The sequence below is a fragment of the Gobio gobio genome, assembly GCF_949357685.1.
Source record: "Gobio gobio genome assembly, chromosome: 25".
NCBI classification, from domain to species: Eukaryota; Metazoa; Chordata; class Actinopteri; order Cypriniformes; family Gobionidae; genus Gobio; species Gobio gobio.
Window position 1 is genome coordinate 11,571,191 of NC_137121.1, and position 20,292 is coordinate 11,591,482.

General features: G+C 37.8%; 1 protein-coding gene across 1 annotated transcript; it reads right to left on the reverse strand.

The window, feature by feature from the left end:
* Positions 1–1,373: 1,373 nt before the first annotated feature.
* Positions 1,374–19,716, reverse strand: rhcgb (Rh family, C glycoprotein b). The gene is made up of 11 exons (XM_079809474.1): positions 19,458–19,716; positions 12,571–12,763; positions 11,879–12,029; positions 9,246–9,393; positions 8,928–9,094; positions 7,199–7,336; positions 6,548–6,684; positions 6,013–6,137; positions 5,622–5,695; positions 2,814–2,890; positions 1,374–2,239 (listed from the first exon to the last, which is right to left on the reverse strand). The coding sequence occupies exons 1-11, from the start codon at positions 19,672–19,674 to the stop codon at positions 2,209–2,211; spliced, it is 1,458 nt and encodes a 485-aa protein (XP_079665600.1). The 5' UTR covers positions 19,675–19,716; the 3' UTR covers positions 1,374–2,208.
* Between the last annotated feature and the right edge of the window lie 576 nt (positions 19,717–20,292).

Consider the following 20,292-nt stretch of genomic DNA (forward strand, 5'->3'; position numbering starts at 1 on the left):
GTGTTTGCACTATTGTAATTTGTTTTTATTTGAATGAATAAAAAAAATATGGAGGGGGCGGGGTTAACGAGCTATACTGCATCCAGCCACCTGGGGGCGATCGTAACAACGTAGGTTGACTTGACGGCTTTCAAAATGGATGAATTTAAATATGGAGGTGCATCATCTTGTTCTCCAAATAAGAAAAAAAACTCAGCGATGGAGGAGACTGGTATATATTGTGATGTCCTGTGCTGTAATCACGGCCGAAGTGTTTGGACATACTGTTTGAATAGCGTTCGAAAACTTCCGGCATTTCTGTCACCGGTTTTGATGTTTTTTTCTTTCTTTTTTTAAAATCAAACTTCAAACAAAGTCAATGTAAGATTTTGATGTTATCGTTGTGTGTCGAGTTCAGAGCGACGCAAAAGACAATTTGAAAATACAATTCGAGCAGCCAGAGCGTCCAGAATCAGACACATCTGTAAAAAATCTGAAAAAATACTATGTTTTTTTGTTGTTGTTGCTGTCCAGACATTCAAAAACCCATCTGGATAAAATCTGGATATGTGAAAAAAATTATAAATCTGATTTTTGCTGGCAGTACAAACATAGCATAAGAGAGCAACCTTAAAGGGTTAGTTCACCCAAAAAAGAAAATAATGTCATTTATTCCTCACCTCATGTCGTTCTACACCCGTAAGACCTCCTCGGAACACAAATGAAGATATTTGTGTTGAAATCCGATGGCTCAGTGAGGCTTGCATAGCCAGCAATGACATTTCCTCTCTCAAGATCCATTAATGTACTAAACACATATTTGAATCAGTTCATGTGTGTACAATGGTTCAATATTAATATTATAAAGCGATGAGAATATTTTTGGTGCGCCAAAAAAAAAAAAATAACGACTTATCTAGTGATGGCCGATTTCAAAACGGAGCTATGAATCAGTTGAATCAGTGGTTCGGATCATGTGTCAAACCAAACTACTGAAATCACGTGACTTTGGCGTTCGAACCGCTGATTCGACTCGCTGATTCATAGCTCCGAAGCTTCATGATGCAGTGTTTTGAAATCGGCCATCACTAGATAAGTTTTTTTTTTTTTGACGCACCAAATTTATAATATTAAACCACTGTACTGTTTCAAAAATATCTTAATTTGTGTTCTGAAGATGAACGGACTGCGGTCTAACAGGTGTGGAACTGCATGAGGGCGAGTAATAAATTACATTTACATTTTGGGTGAACTAACCCTTTAATGAGCACATCACATAAAAAAAAAAAAATGTTTTAAGACCATTTTTTAAAAATGATTCTAATGTGCTATATTTCGTGTGTGTTCTATGAATGAGTGTGGAATGGAGGAGACAAAAAAAGAAACACATTATCCTGAGGTAAGAATCATTTCAATAATTTAATCTGGTAGTGAAAGGTTTAATATTAGTTTATTTTTTACTCTTTTACTTTTTTAATAATCTTACAATAAAGACAACACACTGAAAGGTCAAAACAAATGAAATGTTACATAATTAGAGACAGGAAAAACATGTAGGAATATTTACAAACAGATATTGCACATCGTTTCCGTTTGATACAATTTGTTAAAGCATTAAGAAAAATGACAAATGTTTGATTTAGAGATGTTATGCACGCATGCTGATTGACATGGACATGCAAATTATTGGGTTTAGCTTTTAAGCATGTGAATACAATGTGCCGTTCCTCACCTAAATTATTAAGACAAACATTTTCTAAGTTTATAAAACAAAATAATTACATCATAATGACCAAAGAAATGCTTGAGTAACAAGTGCTTAAATGAACACCTGAAAAATGTATTTCATTAAAAATGTAACAGCTTGGAGGTTTAGAGGTTGTGGGTTTTTTGGTCACATTTTCTCTGAACACAGTCACAGGAAAGTCACTTTAATCTAGAATCATCCCCCTTTTTTTTTTTTTTAAGAAATTATATTTTTTCATTTTATAATTCAGATAAATCTGATCATCTTTTTGATATGCAAATATATTAAGTAGATATTTGGATCTGCAAATGTTTGGATCTGCAAATTGGATAAAAATGAATGTATTCTCTGTATCATTAAGATATTGTGGATTTGTGCTTCATGGCTCCTTCCTTCTCATTTTGGCCGGTAGTGAGTCTTCAGGAAAGCAGATGTTTTTCCCAGTGACACGGTTCACATCACTGCAGATCTGATTCCACGTGTTAACGCTGCTCCACGAAGTTAGTCTCTGTCCTGTATGAGAAACCATGTGTTACTTTCAGCTTTCAGTTTGATTTAGCTGGTCCTAAACTCATCGCGGTCATCAAGTGCCACCTTGTGGTGGAGAGATCACATGATCGGAGATTGCTGCATAGAAATCCTATGCATCTCAAAGTTCTCTTTCTTTCTATAAAATAAATGCATTTATTCAAATTATTTTCTATTATTATTAATTTTATCATGATAGATAACCAACAACCATTACTAATGTATGTATAAATTCACTGTGCATTTTCAATTCAGTGGCTGACATGCATGCTTAGCATTTTCATAATTAAGCTTTAAAAAGGTCGGTGTAATCATTTAAATGTAAAAATTGTTTAGTGTACAAAAGTGCAAAAAGCAAAGCACCCTGACCTTGAAATGCTTTACCGATACTACTATTGGCATTCTGAGCCCTCACGTGCCCCCTTGTGGATATTATATGTATAACAAGAAATTGTTATAGGATATCAGAAATAATTGTGTACTCTCTTAGGCAGAGATGAAAAGGTATTGACTACCTGAAGACAAGAACAAGCAGTTTTTCTTTTTTTTCTGTACTCACATGTTTGCATGTTTGTTGGGGATCATGTGGTTGTTGTAGGCCAGGATGGGAGGAGCACTTTCTTCATCCTCAGGAACCTGCAATGAAATAAAATATTATAAACGTTATGTTAAACATTTGTCAAAATTAGTACTAGTCTTTTCAAATAAGTTTATGCTTCTCTGATGTCGGTTAATGTTCACATGACATACAGCCAAACAAAAACAAAAAAGTGTGTAATCTTTATTTTGATATATAAATAAATATATACTTACAAATTGTTGTTGGTTAATGATTTCAAATGTCAAAATTGTAGTTAGCAACATAATTGTAATGTGTAGTTAGTAACGTAATTTATTACAGTACATTTCTTACACATTTAAGGTACTATATCTGACTAATATTTGATTACCTTAAGTTTCTTTTGACCTAACTCGTTTAATCACATTGATTTTAATAATTAACCTTAATTTTTAAGGATAATCTTGGAGTGAAGTGCATTAAATATGAAAATATAAAAAAGTAACCGCAAAGACATAAATGTAAATTCCCTCCCTTAAAATTGTAATTGCGATTATTAATTACGATTATTCTATAGCATTAAGCCTCAAGTCAAATATACATTGGTTTGGTTTCTTTAAATAAAAAAAAAGTAAAAATATGCATGGTATTATAATGCTATACTAAAAATAATAATAAAAACAATGGGGAAAAAACTTAACCTGTAGAAAAAAACGGGAAAAAAAACATTAAAGTACACAGAATATTATAAGTGTACTTTTTTTTGCAATTGCGATTACAATTACGGATGCCACAATTATGTAATCGTTCAATAAAATGTAATCAATTAATTGTGCAGCCCTAATGGAAACACTACTTTTGTGTCTTTATCAGCATATATATATATATATATATATATATATATATATATATATATATATATATATATATATATATATATAGTGAGGAAAATAAGTATTTGAACACCCTGCTATTTTGCAAGTTCTCCCACTTAGAAATCATGGAGGGGTCTGAAATTGTCATCGTAGGTGCATGTCCACTGTGAGAGACATAATCAAAAAAAAAAAATCCAGAAATCACAATGTATGATTTTTTAACTATTTATTTGTATGATATAGCTGCAAATAGGTATTTGAACACCTGAGAAAATCAATGTTAATATTTGGTACAGTAGCCTTTGTTTGCAATTACAGAGGTCAAACGTTTCCTGTAGTTTTTCACCAGGTTTGCACACACTGCAGGAGGGATTTTGGCCCACTCCTCCACACAGATCTTCTCTAGATCAGTCAGGTTTCTGGCCTGTCGCTGAGAAACACGGAGTTTGAGCTCCCTCCAAAGATTCTCTATTGGGTTTAGGTCTGGAGACGGGCTAGGCCATGCCAGAACCTTGATATGCTTCTTACAGAGCCACTCCATGGTTATCCTGGCTGTGTGCTTCGGGTCATTGTCATGTTGGAAGACCCAGCCTCGACCCATCTTCAATGCTCTAACTGAGGGAAGGAGATTGTTCCCCAAAATATCGCAATACATGGCCCCGGTCATCCTCTCCTTAATACAGTGCTGTCGCCCTGTCCTATGTGCAGAAAAACACCCCCAAAGCATGATGCTACCACCCCCATGCTTCACAGTAGGGATGGTGTTCTTGGGATGGTACTCATCATTCTTCTCCCTCCAAACACGTTTAGTGGAATTATGACCAAAAAGTTCTATTTTGGTCTCATCTGACCACATGACTTTCCCCCATGACTCCTCTGGATCATCCAAATGGTCATTGGCAAACTTAAGACGGGCCTGGACATGTGCTGGTTTAAGCAGGGGAACCTTCCGTGCCATGCATGATTTCAAACCATGACGTCTTAGTGTATTACCAACAGTAACCTTGGAAACGGTGGTCCCAGCTCTTTTCAGGTCATTTACCAGCTCCTCCCGTGTAGTTCTGGGCTGATTTCTCCCCTTTCTTAGGATCATTGAGACCCCACGAGGTGAGATCTTGCATGGAGCCCCAGTCCGAGGGAGATTGACAGTCATGTTTAGCTTCTTCCATTTTCTAATGATTGCTCCAACAGTGGACCTTTTTTCACCAAGCTGCTTGGCAATTTCCCCGTAGCCCTTTCCAGCCTTGTGGAGGGGTACAATTTTGTCTCTAGTGTCTTTGGACAGCTCTTTGGTCTTGGCCATGTTAGTAGTTGGATTCTTACTGAATGTATGGGGTGGACAGGTGTCTTTATGCAGCTAACGACCTCAAACAGGAGCATCTAATTTAGGATAATAAATGGAGTGGAGGTGGACATTTTAAAGGCAGACTAACAGGTCGTTGAGGGTCAGAATTCTAGCTGATAGACAGGTGTTCAAATACTTATTTGCAGCTGTATCATACAAATAAATAGCTAAAAAAAAAATCATACATTGTGATTTCTGGATTTTTTTATTTTAGATTATGTCTCTCACAGTGGACATGCACCTACGATGACAATTTCAGACCCCTCCATGATTTCTAAGTGGGAGAACTTGCAAAATAGCAGGGTGTTCAAATACTCATTTTCCTCACTGTATCTGTATACACACACACACTGGTCCTGATAATCATCACAAATACGCATAGCTTGCTCCATTTCTGTAAATCCATTATGAATGAATGACTCTCTCTCTACACTAGGGGTCAGGAACCTTTTTTGACTAAAGAGCCTATTTTATTTATTTTTTTCATTTTTGGTTAATGCATTTTTCCAAAAGAGCCACAGTGAAAAATTATATAATATTATTATTAAAATAAGTGTCATTTTCAAAAGACAAAATTAATTGTCTGACCTCCCAATAGATCTCGTCATCATAGCAGTTTTCGTCTGCAGGATCTCCCCAGATGGGCAGCTTCAGAACCAGGCCTGTTGGTGCAACAATACAGTTATGTCAACGTGATAAATGTGACATTTCCATTACAGACTGAAATCGAATACGCCTGTCCATTCACGTTAGGTGAAGATCAGGTGTGTTTGTAGACCCTTTGTAGACTGACTGCCAAATGTCATCCTACACTGTCCCATCTAATTTTCATGTTACAAACACCACACGACAAACAATTGCAACAAAATTCTTTAGACCCATAAGCTTTTCATAAGCATTGTATGGTGTACTGCTGCACACAACGAGAAGCCATCACAATATGCACTTAAAACGGATTAATCTCTCAAAAGACTCTTACCAACTAATATGCCGCCTCCGATTCCAAAACACAAGGCAATACAGAGTCCTGCTGCCTGGTATCCTCCCTGGACAGTGGGAACCCTTTTCGCAATAGATCCCGTAAAGTCAAATGTGTTTTCCAATCTGAAATGGACAAATATTGCAGTGAACTAACAGGCATTATAAAAAAATGTTTTATAAAACACTACTTAACACCAATATTAACATGATTATTTAATATTATTTAAGAAAAGACTAGTACTGCTACTACTAATAATAATAGTTGTTATTTAATAACTATAAATCAATAACATTAATATTAGTATTAAATACCATTGTTAATAATAATACAAATAATATTTAACAATCATATTAATATTGTTATTTAATTATAATAAATCATATTATTAATATTAGTATTATATACTATTGAGAAAAATACGTATTATTATTATGCAAAGGTTTTTTTATTAAATTTTTTTAAATACAACCCGAAACTTATACGTCTTACATGAAATGCATATATTGTAATTTGTTTTTTACTGTTTACTGACCCTAAATCTCCATAAACGGTGCTAGTGGCGGCAGCGGCTGAGATGGCACCCACAATTCCTCCAATGACCCCTGGCATAGCGTGCAGGTTATGGATGCCACACGTGTCCTGAATCTTCAGTTTCTCCTCCAAGAACGGCTGAGGAGCAGAGACCAATGAGAGGTTTATGCAATCATAAACAGAGTTCACACAAAAATGAAAATTCTGTCATCATTTACTCGCCCTCAAGTTGTTCCAAACCTGTATGAGTTTCTTTCTTCTGCTGAACACAAAAGATGATCTTTTTGAAGAATGTCAGTAACCGAACAGTTGATGGACCCCATTGACTTCCATAGTATTTTTTGTCCTTACTATGGAAGTCAATGGTTATCGTCAACTGTTTGATTACCGACATTCTTCAAAATATCTTCTTCGGTGTTCAGCAGAAGAAAGAAACTTATACAGGTTTGGAACAACTTGAGGGCGAGTAAATGATGACAATTCTTTTAGGTGAACTATCCCTATAACAAAAGACAATTTCAAGTTTTTACTGTCACAATGTTCTTGATAAAATAAATCCAGGTAAATAAATAATTGAAGAAAAACAGATGGTTTAAAAGGTCACTGTCTGGAAGAAATAGCTGGAATAATTCATCTGAGAGGCAGGACTCACCGAAATGAAAATGTAACCCATCGTGGAAATAATGCCACAGAAGAAACCCACGATCAAAGAACCGTATGGCATCAGCATAAACTCAGCTGCTGTTCCCACAGCAACTCCGCCTGCCAGTGTGGAATTCTGGATGTGAACCTGGAAGGGGAAAAAACATGGCATTTAAAACGGCATCAACGTCTAGCAGGACTTGGGTTCCTTTACATATGCACTATGCTCCCGAGGGTTGCGTTCCGGGTCGGGGTGGTCAGAGTACTGGCAACATGTGAGAAGAAAAAGTGAGACTATGCTACTGCGTACCGGACCACTTCGAGCACTGCATGTGCATTACTGACTGTACAACTGAATTACTGACTGGACAAGTCAACCACCAATGACTTTCCAAGTGCGTGTCCAGTCATTGCATTTACCGAATAATAATAATAAAACTAAATAATAATAGTAATAATTAGGGGTGTGACAATACACATTTAGCCCACGAGACGATACACGGAATTGGGTTCACCAGAATGAGACGATATTTTAACACTATTTGAAAGAAATCTGCAATGACAAAATATAGATCTGGAAAAATAGTCTTTTATTCAATGTAGGAGCATTTTGAAATGTTTTAACTAATCTAGGGCTGTCAAAGATCATTTTGGTAATTAAGTCATTTGTCTATTATCTATTATATGACAAAATTCAAAATGGCCGACACCCAAAATGACCAATATGGAAAAATTGGATCAAATCTAAAGAGACCAGTTTTGTCCAAACCATTCAGAAGTAATAAGCAAAAGTTCTTATCTCCTGACCACTCGGTGGCACTGTACCAAAACTGTGCAAGTAGCCTCAGGCCATGGTTGTCATAACCATCGATATACATAATAAAGGCTAGATGTCTTACGGTGGAGTCTCTAACGTCATCACTGGCGGCCATCTTGTCACAGGCAGGGCTCTGTGGTACCTGATGTAAGGCGAGAGATCTGCATGAACACAAATACTCTTATCTCGCTGAAATCTTGACGGATTTACAAATGGTTTGGTTTCTTACAAACGTTATTAACATGGCTATAATTATGGATGCTTGAACAAATTATTAATAATTTTTTATAAGTATGCAGTGTCATAACTACATCTCTGACGTTTATAACAAACCAAACAGTTTGAAAATCGGTGGAAAATTGAGCAAGTTATGGTTTTTTAAAAAGGGCAAGCACCATGAAAACAATGTTACGAGTGAGCGAGCTGACTGTGACAAGGTGCCGACGTCGACCTCCATTGGCCAGCAGCACGGACGAGACATCTAGCCTTTATTATGGATATTTATGGTCATAACGCACTCAGAATATGCTAAAGTATTGCAGAAATAAAGCGTTCGTTTTGGCATGCTCTTCATCAAGTTTGCAGGTTATTCGAGAATGGTTTGACAAATCAATTTGAATTCTTTTTGTCAGCATCGTCTGAAGATCACCTGGTTCCATTTTTGTGACAATCGGAGCAACGGAAAAATAAAATGGCAAAAATGACATCACAATCTAATCGGCTTGAGGCAAGGAATCAGAGGGAAAAAAATCGTTTCTAGACCTCACGGTTCAAAGTTATTAGCATAAATGTGAAAAGTGAAGATTTGGACAGTTCATTTCATAACTTTACCACAAGCCGTTCTATGGGCTGCCATAGACTAGTGGAGTAGTTGAAGAATAACAATAAGAACACCAACAATTACAATAAAACGGTTGCTTACCATGTCTAGTTTTCCTGTTCTCTCAAACACGCTGGAAATGGCGACTGTAGTGAGGACGGTGGAGGCCAAGGCCAGGTATGTGTTTATGGCAGCTCTGTGCTGGCCGTCTCCATGATCAGCAATGGCAGAGTTGAAACTTGGCCAGAACATCCACAGGAAGAGGGTTCCTGCACAAGACACCAGAATATAAATGGAAACACTATCGGAGCCTTCAATAAAAGCAAGCTTTAGTTGAAGTTGCTTTTGGTTTCTGAAACAATTCATGTTTAATCCTAAAATATAAACTTAAGCTCAACAATGGATTTAATGGACTCTTACCAATCATGGCGAACACGTCCGAGTGGTAGACAGACCCGTTCATATGTTTGCTCTTATCCAAATCAGGCCGATACAAAACCCATGAAATGGACAGACCATAATAAGCTCCAAAAGTGTGGATCACCATGGAGCCGCCAGCATCTTTGACCTAACAGGGATCGAATCATTGAACAAAGGTTAGAATGAAGCCATTTGACGTCCTTCATCTCAACTCAATACTTCCTTTAGCTTTGAGCTCATCAACAGTGTACACATAAACATACTGAAGGGTCAAGGGTCAAGCCAAACATCACTTGTCTCTTCATCAGACACATATCCTTCAAGAATGATATTAAATATTAAATATTTAATCAATATTAAAATATGAATGAATGATAATCAATGTTATAACAGTGTCCTACATTTGATAAATCAGTTCTCTATATTCAAGGAGTGATTTTGGATATTGTAGTGTTTTAGTTGCTCTGTGCTTTTGAATCCAGCTCTGATGTCTGTGTCAAGATGTGCTGACAGGCAAATGTCCTTGGTGTTTGAAGTGAGAAGAGCTCAGCATGTATTAACTGTATGTCTTCCTAAAGCGACCCCCGGGGTCATCTATGTTACAGCTATGTGACTCTTTTGGGGACTCAAAATGTAACAGAAATGTACCTCTCTGATATACTTTTCTTTCTTTATAGAATAGAATAAAGTCACTTCTGTACTAAATGTAGTATCAGTATGCTTTGGAGAAGTGCTTTGTTGATAGTTAGTTAAGATGTCCCGACCTTGATGGAGACTGTTTTTCTGGGAAACTTTGTGTGTGCGTCTCATGATTCTGTGCAGATCCAGTATTGGAGATGGTCCGTTCTGCAGACGATTCCCGACTTTGAGGCGTCTTTTCTGTGACCTCCGAGGTCATTGAGGATTAATCTGGGCCTGGGCGACATCAAGTCTACGCATTTTTAGAGATATATGCTCCTATCTGTCTACGTGTGGAAAGTTGCTTACAATGCATGTTGTTAGAACCAATCAGAATCATTCCACATGGCAGTAATGACGTGTCTAGACCTTGAAAACCGTATAACTGTTCAGAAAATTGTATGTACGTTAGACGGAGGCGGGGAGACTGTTAGAGGGAGCGCGGCCTACGAACTCCTCTTGAAGCTGGCTTCTGCTGATGAAACTGCAAACTATTCTTCAGTAAATTTTCTTTAATTAATCTGACTCCTGACTCCTGGTCTTCATTTTTCACTACTGGTCCTGGGTCCTAAGCTGTTACCCCAACAATACTGACAGATAATAAATAAAATAAAAATAGATTTTATATCATTGTAAGCAATATATTATATATATAAAAATATCTGGTGTATATTTGAAATATATTTGCTACACACACACATACACACCGATCAGGCATAACATTATGACCTAATATAGTGTTGGTACCCCTTTTGCTGCCAAATCAGCCCTGACCCGTCGAGGCATGGACTCCACTAGAACCCTGAAGGTGTGCTGTGGTATCTGGCACCAAGATGTTAGCAGCAGATCCTTTAAGTACTGCAAGTTGCGAGGTGGGGCCTTGTTTGTTCAGCACATCCCACAGATGCTCGATTGGATTGAGATCTGGGGAGTTTGGAGGCCAAGTCAACACCTCAAACTTGTGCTCCTCAAACCATTCCTGAACCATTTTTGCTTTGTGGCAGGACACATTATCTGCTGAAAGAGCCACAGCCACCAGGGAATACCGTTTCCGTGAAAGGGTGTAAATGGTCTGCAACAATGCTTGGGTAGGTGTTATGTGTCAAAGTAACATCCACATGGATAGCAGGACCCAAGGTTTCCCAGCAGAACATTGCCCAATACATCACACTGCCTCCGGCCACTTGCCTTCTTCCCATAGTGCATCCTGGTGCAATGTGTTCCCCAGGCAAGCGACGCACACGCACCCGGCCATCCACGTGATGTAAAAGAAAACGTGATTCATCAGACCAGGCCACCTTCTTCCATTGCTCCGTGCAGTTCTGATGCTCACGTGCCCACTGTTGGCGCTTGGCGTTGGCATGGGCACCCTGACTGGTCTGCGGCTATGCAGCCCCATATGCAACAAACTGCGATGTCTGTGTATTCTGACACCTTTCTATCAAAACCAGCATTAACTTCTGGAGAAATTTGAGCTACAGCCTTTGCTCCCAACGTGCATCAATGAGCCTTGTTCCTTCCTTGGAGCACTTTTGATAGAGACTGACCACTGCAGACCGGGAACACCCCACAAGAGCTGCAGTTTTGGAGATGCTCTGACCCAGTCGTCTACCCATCACAATTTGCCCCTTGTCAAACTCGCTCAAATCCTTACCCTTGCCCATTTTTCCTGCTTCTAACACATCAACTTTGAGGACAAAATGTTCACTTGCTGCCTAATATATCCCACCCACTAACAGGTGCCGTGATGAACAGATAATCAGTGTTATTCACTTCACCTTTCAGTGAATGGGATACATTATTTAAACAAAAACCTTTAAGTTCGATGAGATTGAATCATGACTAATCAATTTGACAGCGCTACTTTCAAATGATTGTAAATGTAGGCTATAAAAACACTTTATTGATGTTAAAACATTTGAATAATATCTTAGTAGAACAGCGATAAGACTCACAAGGAGGACGCTCAGGATGATGAACTCTTCAACGGCGAACAGCGTGACACCGAACAACGTCATCACCAACAGCTGCACAGGACTGACCTTCCCCAGCACGGCACCGTAGGCGATCAGACACCCCGCCACACAGAAATCCGCATTGATCAAGCTGAACACACGGGATAGCGCTCCAATAAACATTTGTACCGTTCCTTTCAGCTCTGAACTTGCATTATGTCAGTTTGAAGCAGTCGAGTGTCAAGAGTTTGTGCTTTGTACACAAACCAAAGTGTTAAATGATCATAAATTTGGCATTTTTATAACTTTTTTTTAGGTTCATGTCCTTCATACAAAGTAGCAAACAGTGCTGAATACAAAATAAACAGCGCCTGCATCTGCATAGCGGGATCATTCACTTTCCAGTTTGGGCAGGCTGTTTTTCTAATTACTGTTTAAATGCAAAACAAATCCTTCGTTCCCACAGGGAAGTGACACCTGCAAACTGGTTTGTCTTTATGGTGTCCATCTACATTACCAACAGTAGATTCACACGCAAAACCTGCTGCTTTTCTACATGAATCCTCAAACTAATGAGAGAATCAGATATCAGTATTAATTACAGGAGAGTATAAATGTCTCTGGTTTTAAATCAAACTTGTTTGGCCCCCTTGGCAACTGCAATAACTCACAAAAGAAGAGAAACAACATACTTCTCTATGCCGATTTTGATCTTTCCATCAGCTGGGTCCAGAGAATGGAACCAGCCTTGCATCAGAAGAGCCCACTGGATGCCGAAAGCCGCAATCAGGAAGTTGAATCCGACGGCACCAAAGCTATAGCGCTTCAGGAAGGTCATGAGAAACCCAAAGCCCACAAAGATCATGACATGAACATCCTGAAAACCTGCAGGAAAACAAACAAAATATTTCCAATTCAGTCATAAAAAGTCATAGCGCGAATCATAAGAATTCGGCCTAATAGAAATGGGTCAAAGGTGTTAACAGAATATTGGGTCTATGGTGGTTATAGGACGGATGTTCTTTAGACCTTTTCTTGATGGCAAGGACACCCAAAAATTATGATCTCCATCCTAAAATATAGAGGCAGCCATATTATACATATAGAGCTATATAATTTTTATGTAGACTACCATTTAAAAGTCACATCAGTAAGATGAAAGAAGTCTATGCTCACCAAGGCTGTAATTATTTGATCAAAAATACAGTAAAAACAGTAATATTGTGAAATATTACTACATTTAAAAATAACTTTTTTTTAATTTTCATACATTTTATTCCTGTGATGCAAAGCTGAATTTTCAGCATCATTACTCCATTCTTCAGTCACATGATCCTTCAGAAATCATTCTAATATGATGATGCTCAAGAAACATTTATTAATCTTGAAAACAGTTGTGCTGCTTAATATTTTTTAGGTCTTCATTGTTACTTTTGATCATTGCTGAATAAAAATATTAACAACAAAAAAACTTTACTGAAAAAATAATAATAATTCAATTGTAGTTTATAAAAAAACATTAATAGTGTGTGAGAAAATACCAAATCATTTTAAATTTAGGTAAAAAATAAAAAAAATAAAACAAACAGCCATTGTACTAAATCAAACATTTTAAATATCAGAATTTTTTTTTTATACTCTTAAGTTACCATCATAAACTTAATCAAAAATGGTACTATTAACCATTTTTTTGTGAACTTTAAAATGTTCCAAATATTGTTTTAGAAGTCCCCAAAAACAGTTTTGCATGCATGCAATGACAAAAAAGACTTTAGTTTTCTTATAATATGCATTTATTTTTACCTGTTTTGACAGCGATTCTCAAATGATTCCTTTAGTGATTCACTTTTCAAAACCCCGCCTTTACGTGACGCTAACCTGCGGTGATTGGTCCGACGACCCAGTCAGTTGTGATTGGTATAGTCTGTGCAGATATTTTCGGAAACGGAACGCCCATCAAAGTCTTATAGTGACAGTAATTTGTTAATATGTGTCAGGAGTTATGAATATGAAAACCGCGTCTGTACCGTTTGATTGTAATATGAGCCTGAGCTGATCTCATTCATAAAAAAACTCCTCTATTCTCCTCACGAAGACTCGCGACAAATCAACATCCCTCAGGGCTTTTAGTTCAAAAGTGTGCAGATGAGGAGATATATTGATAGATTCTCATATGTCTGTGTCAAATTTCTAAACAGAGGAGTATTTTTTATTCAATACTTCCTCAAAATGCGCAGATATAGCCTAATTAGTGCTGGGCGGTATGACCAAAAATTTATATAACGGTATTTTTCAAAATTATATCGGTTTTGCGGTATATGGCGGTATTTTTTTTCCCATATGCATGACCAGGTGTTAACCACATTTTCTACTAATGGAGAGAGGAAATACTGCAGTAGATTGACTAGAATGCCCTATTTTACTGTCATGATGAGTGAATATTGTAGAAAAATTCCACAAGAGAATTAACAGGCCTACAGGTTTACAAAGCCCCACAAAATGATGCTGTGGGGAGACAACAACCAATAAAACACATGCAACACACTCATTACAGACACATGAATATTAAAATATGACCATGGAGATATAAAAAAAAAAAGAGTTGAGGGCACTTTAAGCATTTTAAAAATCTAACCTATAACAACAACTGACAAAACGAGGGAGAAACGCGTAACATTTAAAAGGTCGAAGGATATTTGCAATACTTTTAAGAGCACAGTCTCTGAACAAATGGCACACGTAAGTTTAACACAGAAAGAAAGTAAAATTATTGCCCATTCTTGTTTGAATTGTCAGCCTATTTATTAACTTACATCGTCTTCTGTGTAGCAGAATAACCCATATCGTGTCATCGCGGTCGTGATCAGACAGTTCAGTGTCCTTTGCATAACGTTACATTTCATTTGAAGAAGACGTTATGAAATAAGTGCGCATACACGCTGCCGGTTTATGTTTATGTCCATAAAAAACTTAAATGCGCTCGCTCCGGTCTATATGTGCTATAATATGATCCATGTGGAGAACGTTAATCTCAGCTCCGCGCAGAAACCTCTCTCTCGCGCGCCCCGCGTGTAGTTTGAATACTCCGTTGTAATCAAGGGCTGAATCCGAAATCGCCCCCTATAACCTTAAATAGGGCATTATTTGAGGGGACAGCCATCTGTAGTGGTGTCCGAAACCATAGTGGACGTTGAGTGCACTCATTCAATCTCACATTGCACCGCAATAACGTGCATACAGCCGATGTACACACAACGGCTGACCGCATTCACTCACTAGTTTTCATTCACTCTTTTAAGTGAACAATATAAGTGGATAACGTAGGGAATAATAGTGAATGAGGCTTTAGGGGGTGATTTCGGACTTACCATAGGTTGTGATGCAATATCAGCTGTGCTCTCACTACAGTGCATCAGTGAAACGTGACCCCTCGAACAGTGACGCGCTGCGCCGCGTTCCGAGCGTCCGAATGCAACACATACCGGTATTGCGGTATCATCAAAATTCATATCATAACAAAAATAAATACCGGTATTCGGTATGAACCGGTATACCGCCCAGCACTAAGCCTAATCATGAGCGATTGAGTCTCTTATGTGTTGTTTTAAATTCATACTGGCAGCCCGAGGGCGCTCTGTGCACATGTAGTCCATGTACAGACAGACGAAGAAGATACCATGTGCCATAATAGAAGTCCATAATGAAAGCTTCCTGAGATCGCGAAACATACATTTGACGACTAATAAACACTCAATCGCGACGATGTATGGTTTGTCTTCAAGCCACTTAGTCTTCAAATGCTCATCCTTGGGCAGATGAAAAAAGTTTGCTTTTGAGTCGCACTTCAGAACACAGCGTCTCGTCGCCATGATGTTTTCTAGTTTTCACTGGCGTCTTGAAGCGCAATAAGTGGGCGTATCGTATTCAAATAACTTGACGTCATCTAGTCAGAGAAAAAGCTTCGGTCTTCTAACGATTCTTAAAAATGACTCGGAGTCGACTCTTACTTTTGAAAGAAAATAACTATATATACGGTGCACTGTCATATTTCAAACTATGCAGGATGTTTTTGTTCACTTAAATCTATGTTACACACTACATGAAAGGTAAATTTCAAAATTCCATGATAGGTGCTCTTTAAAATGTATGTATGCATGTATGCATGTGTATGCATGTGTATATATATATATAAATAAATAAATAAATAAAAAAACATGTTAAAACATTTTATTAGTATCTTAATTCATCCTCAGATGACTATGGAAAAAAATATGCGTTTTAGCAAGTCACAAACTGTAATTTGAGCCTTTTGGTGACATAACTGAGGTCAAAGCAGCCGCAAATTTGACTTAAATGTAGCAGAGATGGAAAGTAATGATACATCAATTTCTCAGAAGAGGGCAGGGCTGGTTATTGTGAAGATGTTCTAGTAGAAATGCACAACAAGGACATCTAGATGCTGGCGACACCACAATAAAACTGCTTATGAAAACAGACAGTGCTGTGGTTTCTGATCAAGCCCTTATTTGCAGAGAGAAAAAGAGCCTGCTGGTCACTGTCACCATGAAACCTCTTCCAGAAACTGATAACACTTATCCTTTCATTTTGGCCTGGCATGAAGCCTCACCTTGAAATCCTTTTCAAACGACGATGCAGGAGATACAAAACTCTAGGTTTCAGGTCGATGTAAAAAACACACACACAACAACCAGAACAACCAGCAGCTGCCTGGATCAGTTACTTCAATGGATCAATTACAAGTCATAAGCTGTGTGGACTGTATTTATACACAAAGAACATTTTCTGTGCCAAGTAACTTCAGGTTCATTCAGATGTAGAGGGTGTGATACAATCATTTTCAGGAACATTAAAGCCATAGTTCACCCCAAAATTAAATAATTACCCTCATGTCATTCCAAACCCATAAGATTTCCATTCATCTTTGGAAAACAAATGAACAACTTTTTGATGAAATCTGAGAGCTTTCTGTCCCTCCATACTCCATAGACACTTTGACACTTCAAAAAGTTCTTCGTAAAACGTATCCATATTGAGTGGTTTAGTCCAAATTTTCTGAAGAGACTCGATCATTTTATATGATGAACAGACTGAATTTAGGCTTTTATTCAAATTCATCAACACACAACAGTTGTTGTAAACAGAAGCTCAAACATGTTCGTTTGTCGTGCAAGAACCAATGAGGTTCATTCTCGTGTTACGCAGCACATTTGAGCTTCTTCAAAAACCAATGAGATTCATTCTTGTGTTACGCAGCACGTTTGAACTTCTGCAAGAACCAATGAGGTTCATTCTCGTGTTACGCAGCACGTTTGAACTTCTGCAAGAACCAATGAGATTCATTCTCGTGTTACGCAGCACGTTTGAACTTCTGCAAGAACCAATGAGATTCATTCTCGTGTTACGCAGCACGTTTGAGCTTCAAGAACCAATGAGGTTCATTCTCGTGTCACACAGCACGTTTGAGCTTCTGTGAGAACCAATGAGGTTCATTCTTGTGTCACAGCACGTTTGAGCTTCTGTGAGAACCAATGAGGTTCATTCTTGTGTCACAGCACGTTTGAGCTTCTGTGAGAACCAATGAGGTTCATTCTCGTGTCACACCGCACGTTTGAGCTTCTTCAAGAACCAATGAGGTTCATTCTCGTGTAATGCAGCACGTTTGAGCTTCCTCAAGAACCAATGAGGTTCATTCTCGTGTAATGCAGCACGTTTGAGCTTCTTCAAGAACCAATGAGGTCATGGGCGTCGGGACAAGACCCACCCACTTTTTACGATCAATGATATTGGACCCACTCACTTTTATCGTCTCTAACATTTAGCACATGTCTGTTTACCTACCCCTAATCGATACACACTTATTATTAAACACATAATAGACGCTTTATTTCCACTTTTCTAATATTTTCTTAATTTGTATTGAAAATAAATGCCTTTCCGATTTGATATGTGATGGGAAAACGGAGAAGATAGATTTCGGCGAGTGCGGGACTCGAACCGCGGGTCGGTTTGTGTCAAAACTAGATGACGTGCGTCTTACCCCTACACTATTGTCGTTTTCAATGGTATGGGGATTTACGTAAATTTGTCTTTCCCACCTATACGTTAACCAAGTAAAGTGGTATATTTGTACTTAATGTAGTTGGCATCTACTCCAGTAAAAAATTTCTGAGGACCCACCCACATTTTTTTTGCTTCCGACGCCCATGAATGAGGTTCATTCTCGTGTCACACAGCACGTTTGAGCTTCCTCAAGAACCAATGAGGTTCATTCTCATGTAACGCAGCACGTTTGAGCTTCTTCAAGAACCAATGAGGTTCATTCTCGTGTAATGCAGCACGTTTGAGCTTCCTCAACAACCAATGAGGTTCATTCTCATGTAACACAGCACATTTGAACTTCCTCAAGAACCAATGAAGTTTGTTCTCGTGTGTTACGCATCACATTTGAGCTTCCACAAGAACCAACACAAGGTTCATTCTCGTATTACATTTATGCATTTGGCAAACGCTTTTATCCAAAGCGACTTACAGTGAACTTATTACAGGGACAATCCCCCTGGAGCAACGTGGAGTAAAGTGCCTTGCTCAAGGACACACTGTTGGTGACCGCTGGGATAGAACCAGCAACCTTCTGCGTATCAGTTCAGTGGTTTAACAAAAGTCTTACGACATGAGGGTGAGTAATTAATGACAGAATTTTCATTTTTAGGTTATTAGCTCATTATCATTATCTTGTGTTTATACCAATCACTCCACCCAATCCTTGCTCGATCAGTGAACATTTTCATGACCGGTCTTGCAAGTGAACTACTAGAACTCCAACAGACTTCTGCACTGACAGTCACACCTTAACCATGACAAAACACGTCCAATGACATCTGAGCAGTCTGCAAACAATAGTTTGTGTCCGAGTTCATACATACACCACCTGTCATCCAAACCTTGAAACGCTGTTAGTTGGAGAACGGTGGATAGTCTGACCAGAAGACAGAAGATCTATAAGTGACTGAAAAATTCAACCACACCTTCAAAGATTCAAAAGATGACAATGGCTACTGATCCTTACATAATAAAAGAGAAATCAAACCCTCGACCTCCCCCGTACCAGTCCCATGTGCATAAGGAGGTATGCATGTTTTCAATACCACAGCAAAAGAAAAGCTCCCAGATGAAGCAACTGATAAACATTAATACCACAATCAGTGAAATGTGATGCATTTGTTGGATTTAAGAAAGATGTACAGATAGATAATATAAAATATATAATAAACCACAACATTAAACTAACAAATATTAATATAATACGGAATTTATATATATATATATATATATATATATATATATATATATATATATATATATATATATATATATATATATAATAAATATATAATAAATATATAATAAATATATATATATATAATAAATATATAATAAATATATATATATATATATAATAAATATATATATATATATATTATATATTATATATATATATAGACACACACACACACATTGTATATAATTATTATATAGATTCTTAGATTTATACACTTACTTGGATATCTGTAGTAGAAGTCATTCTCAATATCGCTTGAGATATTTTTCTCCTTTCTGATATCAACCCAGTGTGTATCTGCCTCCTCATTATATCGCACAAATACGCCAAAAAGAATGATCATAGACAACTGCCAAACGAAACACACGGCAGGTAAACTGAATTTGATGTTAGTATTCTTTGGCCGGTCGCACATGTTCCTAATGCAGTTGCCCATGTCTGCAGCTGATCATTGAGAGGACTGGTGGTGTTGTTAAGAGACGTGGACGCGCATTAGTGTCACTTTTAAACTCATTGGGAGCGGGAGGTGTGTCTGCGTCTCCATTTCTCGCCCCCTTCCTCAGGAAAAAAAAATTGGGAGAAATGTCTACCGAGACATGCCACATGTTGCTAATTGAGGATGCTTAGGATTTTAAAGCACCTGTTTTGTTGCAGGGAAATTTGGAGTCAATTTAGTTCTGGTGTATTCGAATATTTCGACTTAAAACTTTTAATTTGACAGGAATGTTGGCTTTTCGCTAAACGATTGCACCGACGCCATACGCCAAAAGCTACCAAGATGTCGTAATGAGCGCGGGAAATTATTTGGCTACGCTCTGGCTAGGCTACTTCCTGTATTCCATATACACTTAGGTGTCACAAGTAGTTTTAAAAGCATTATTTCATTAAAAAAAATATACAAATCATGTGTTTTGTTGAGAGAACTATTAGATACGTTTGACAAACTATTATCCAACATAAAATTAACCTAGCATTTCCCCCCTTTTATTTAGTGGAATTATATGTTTTTAATTACCTACAAATTAACATTTGTTCAAACGATCTTGCTAGATGT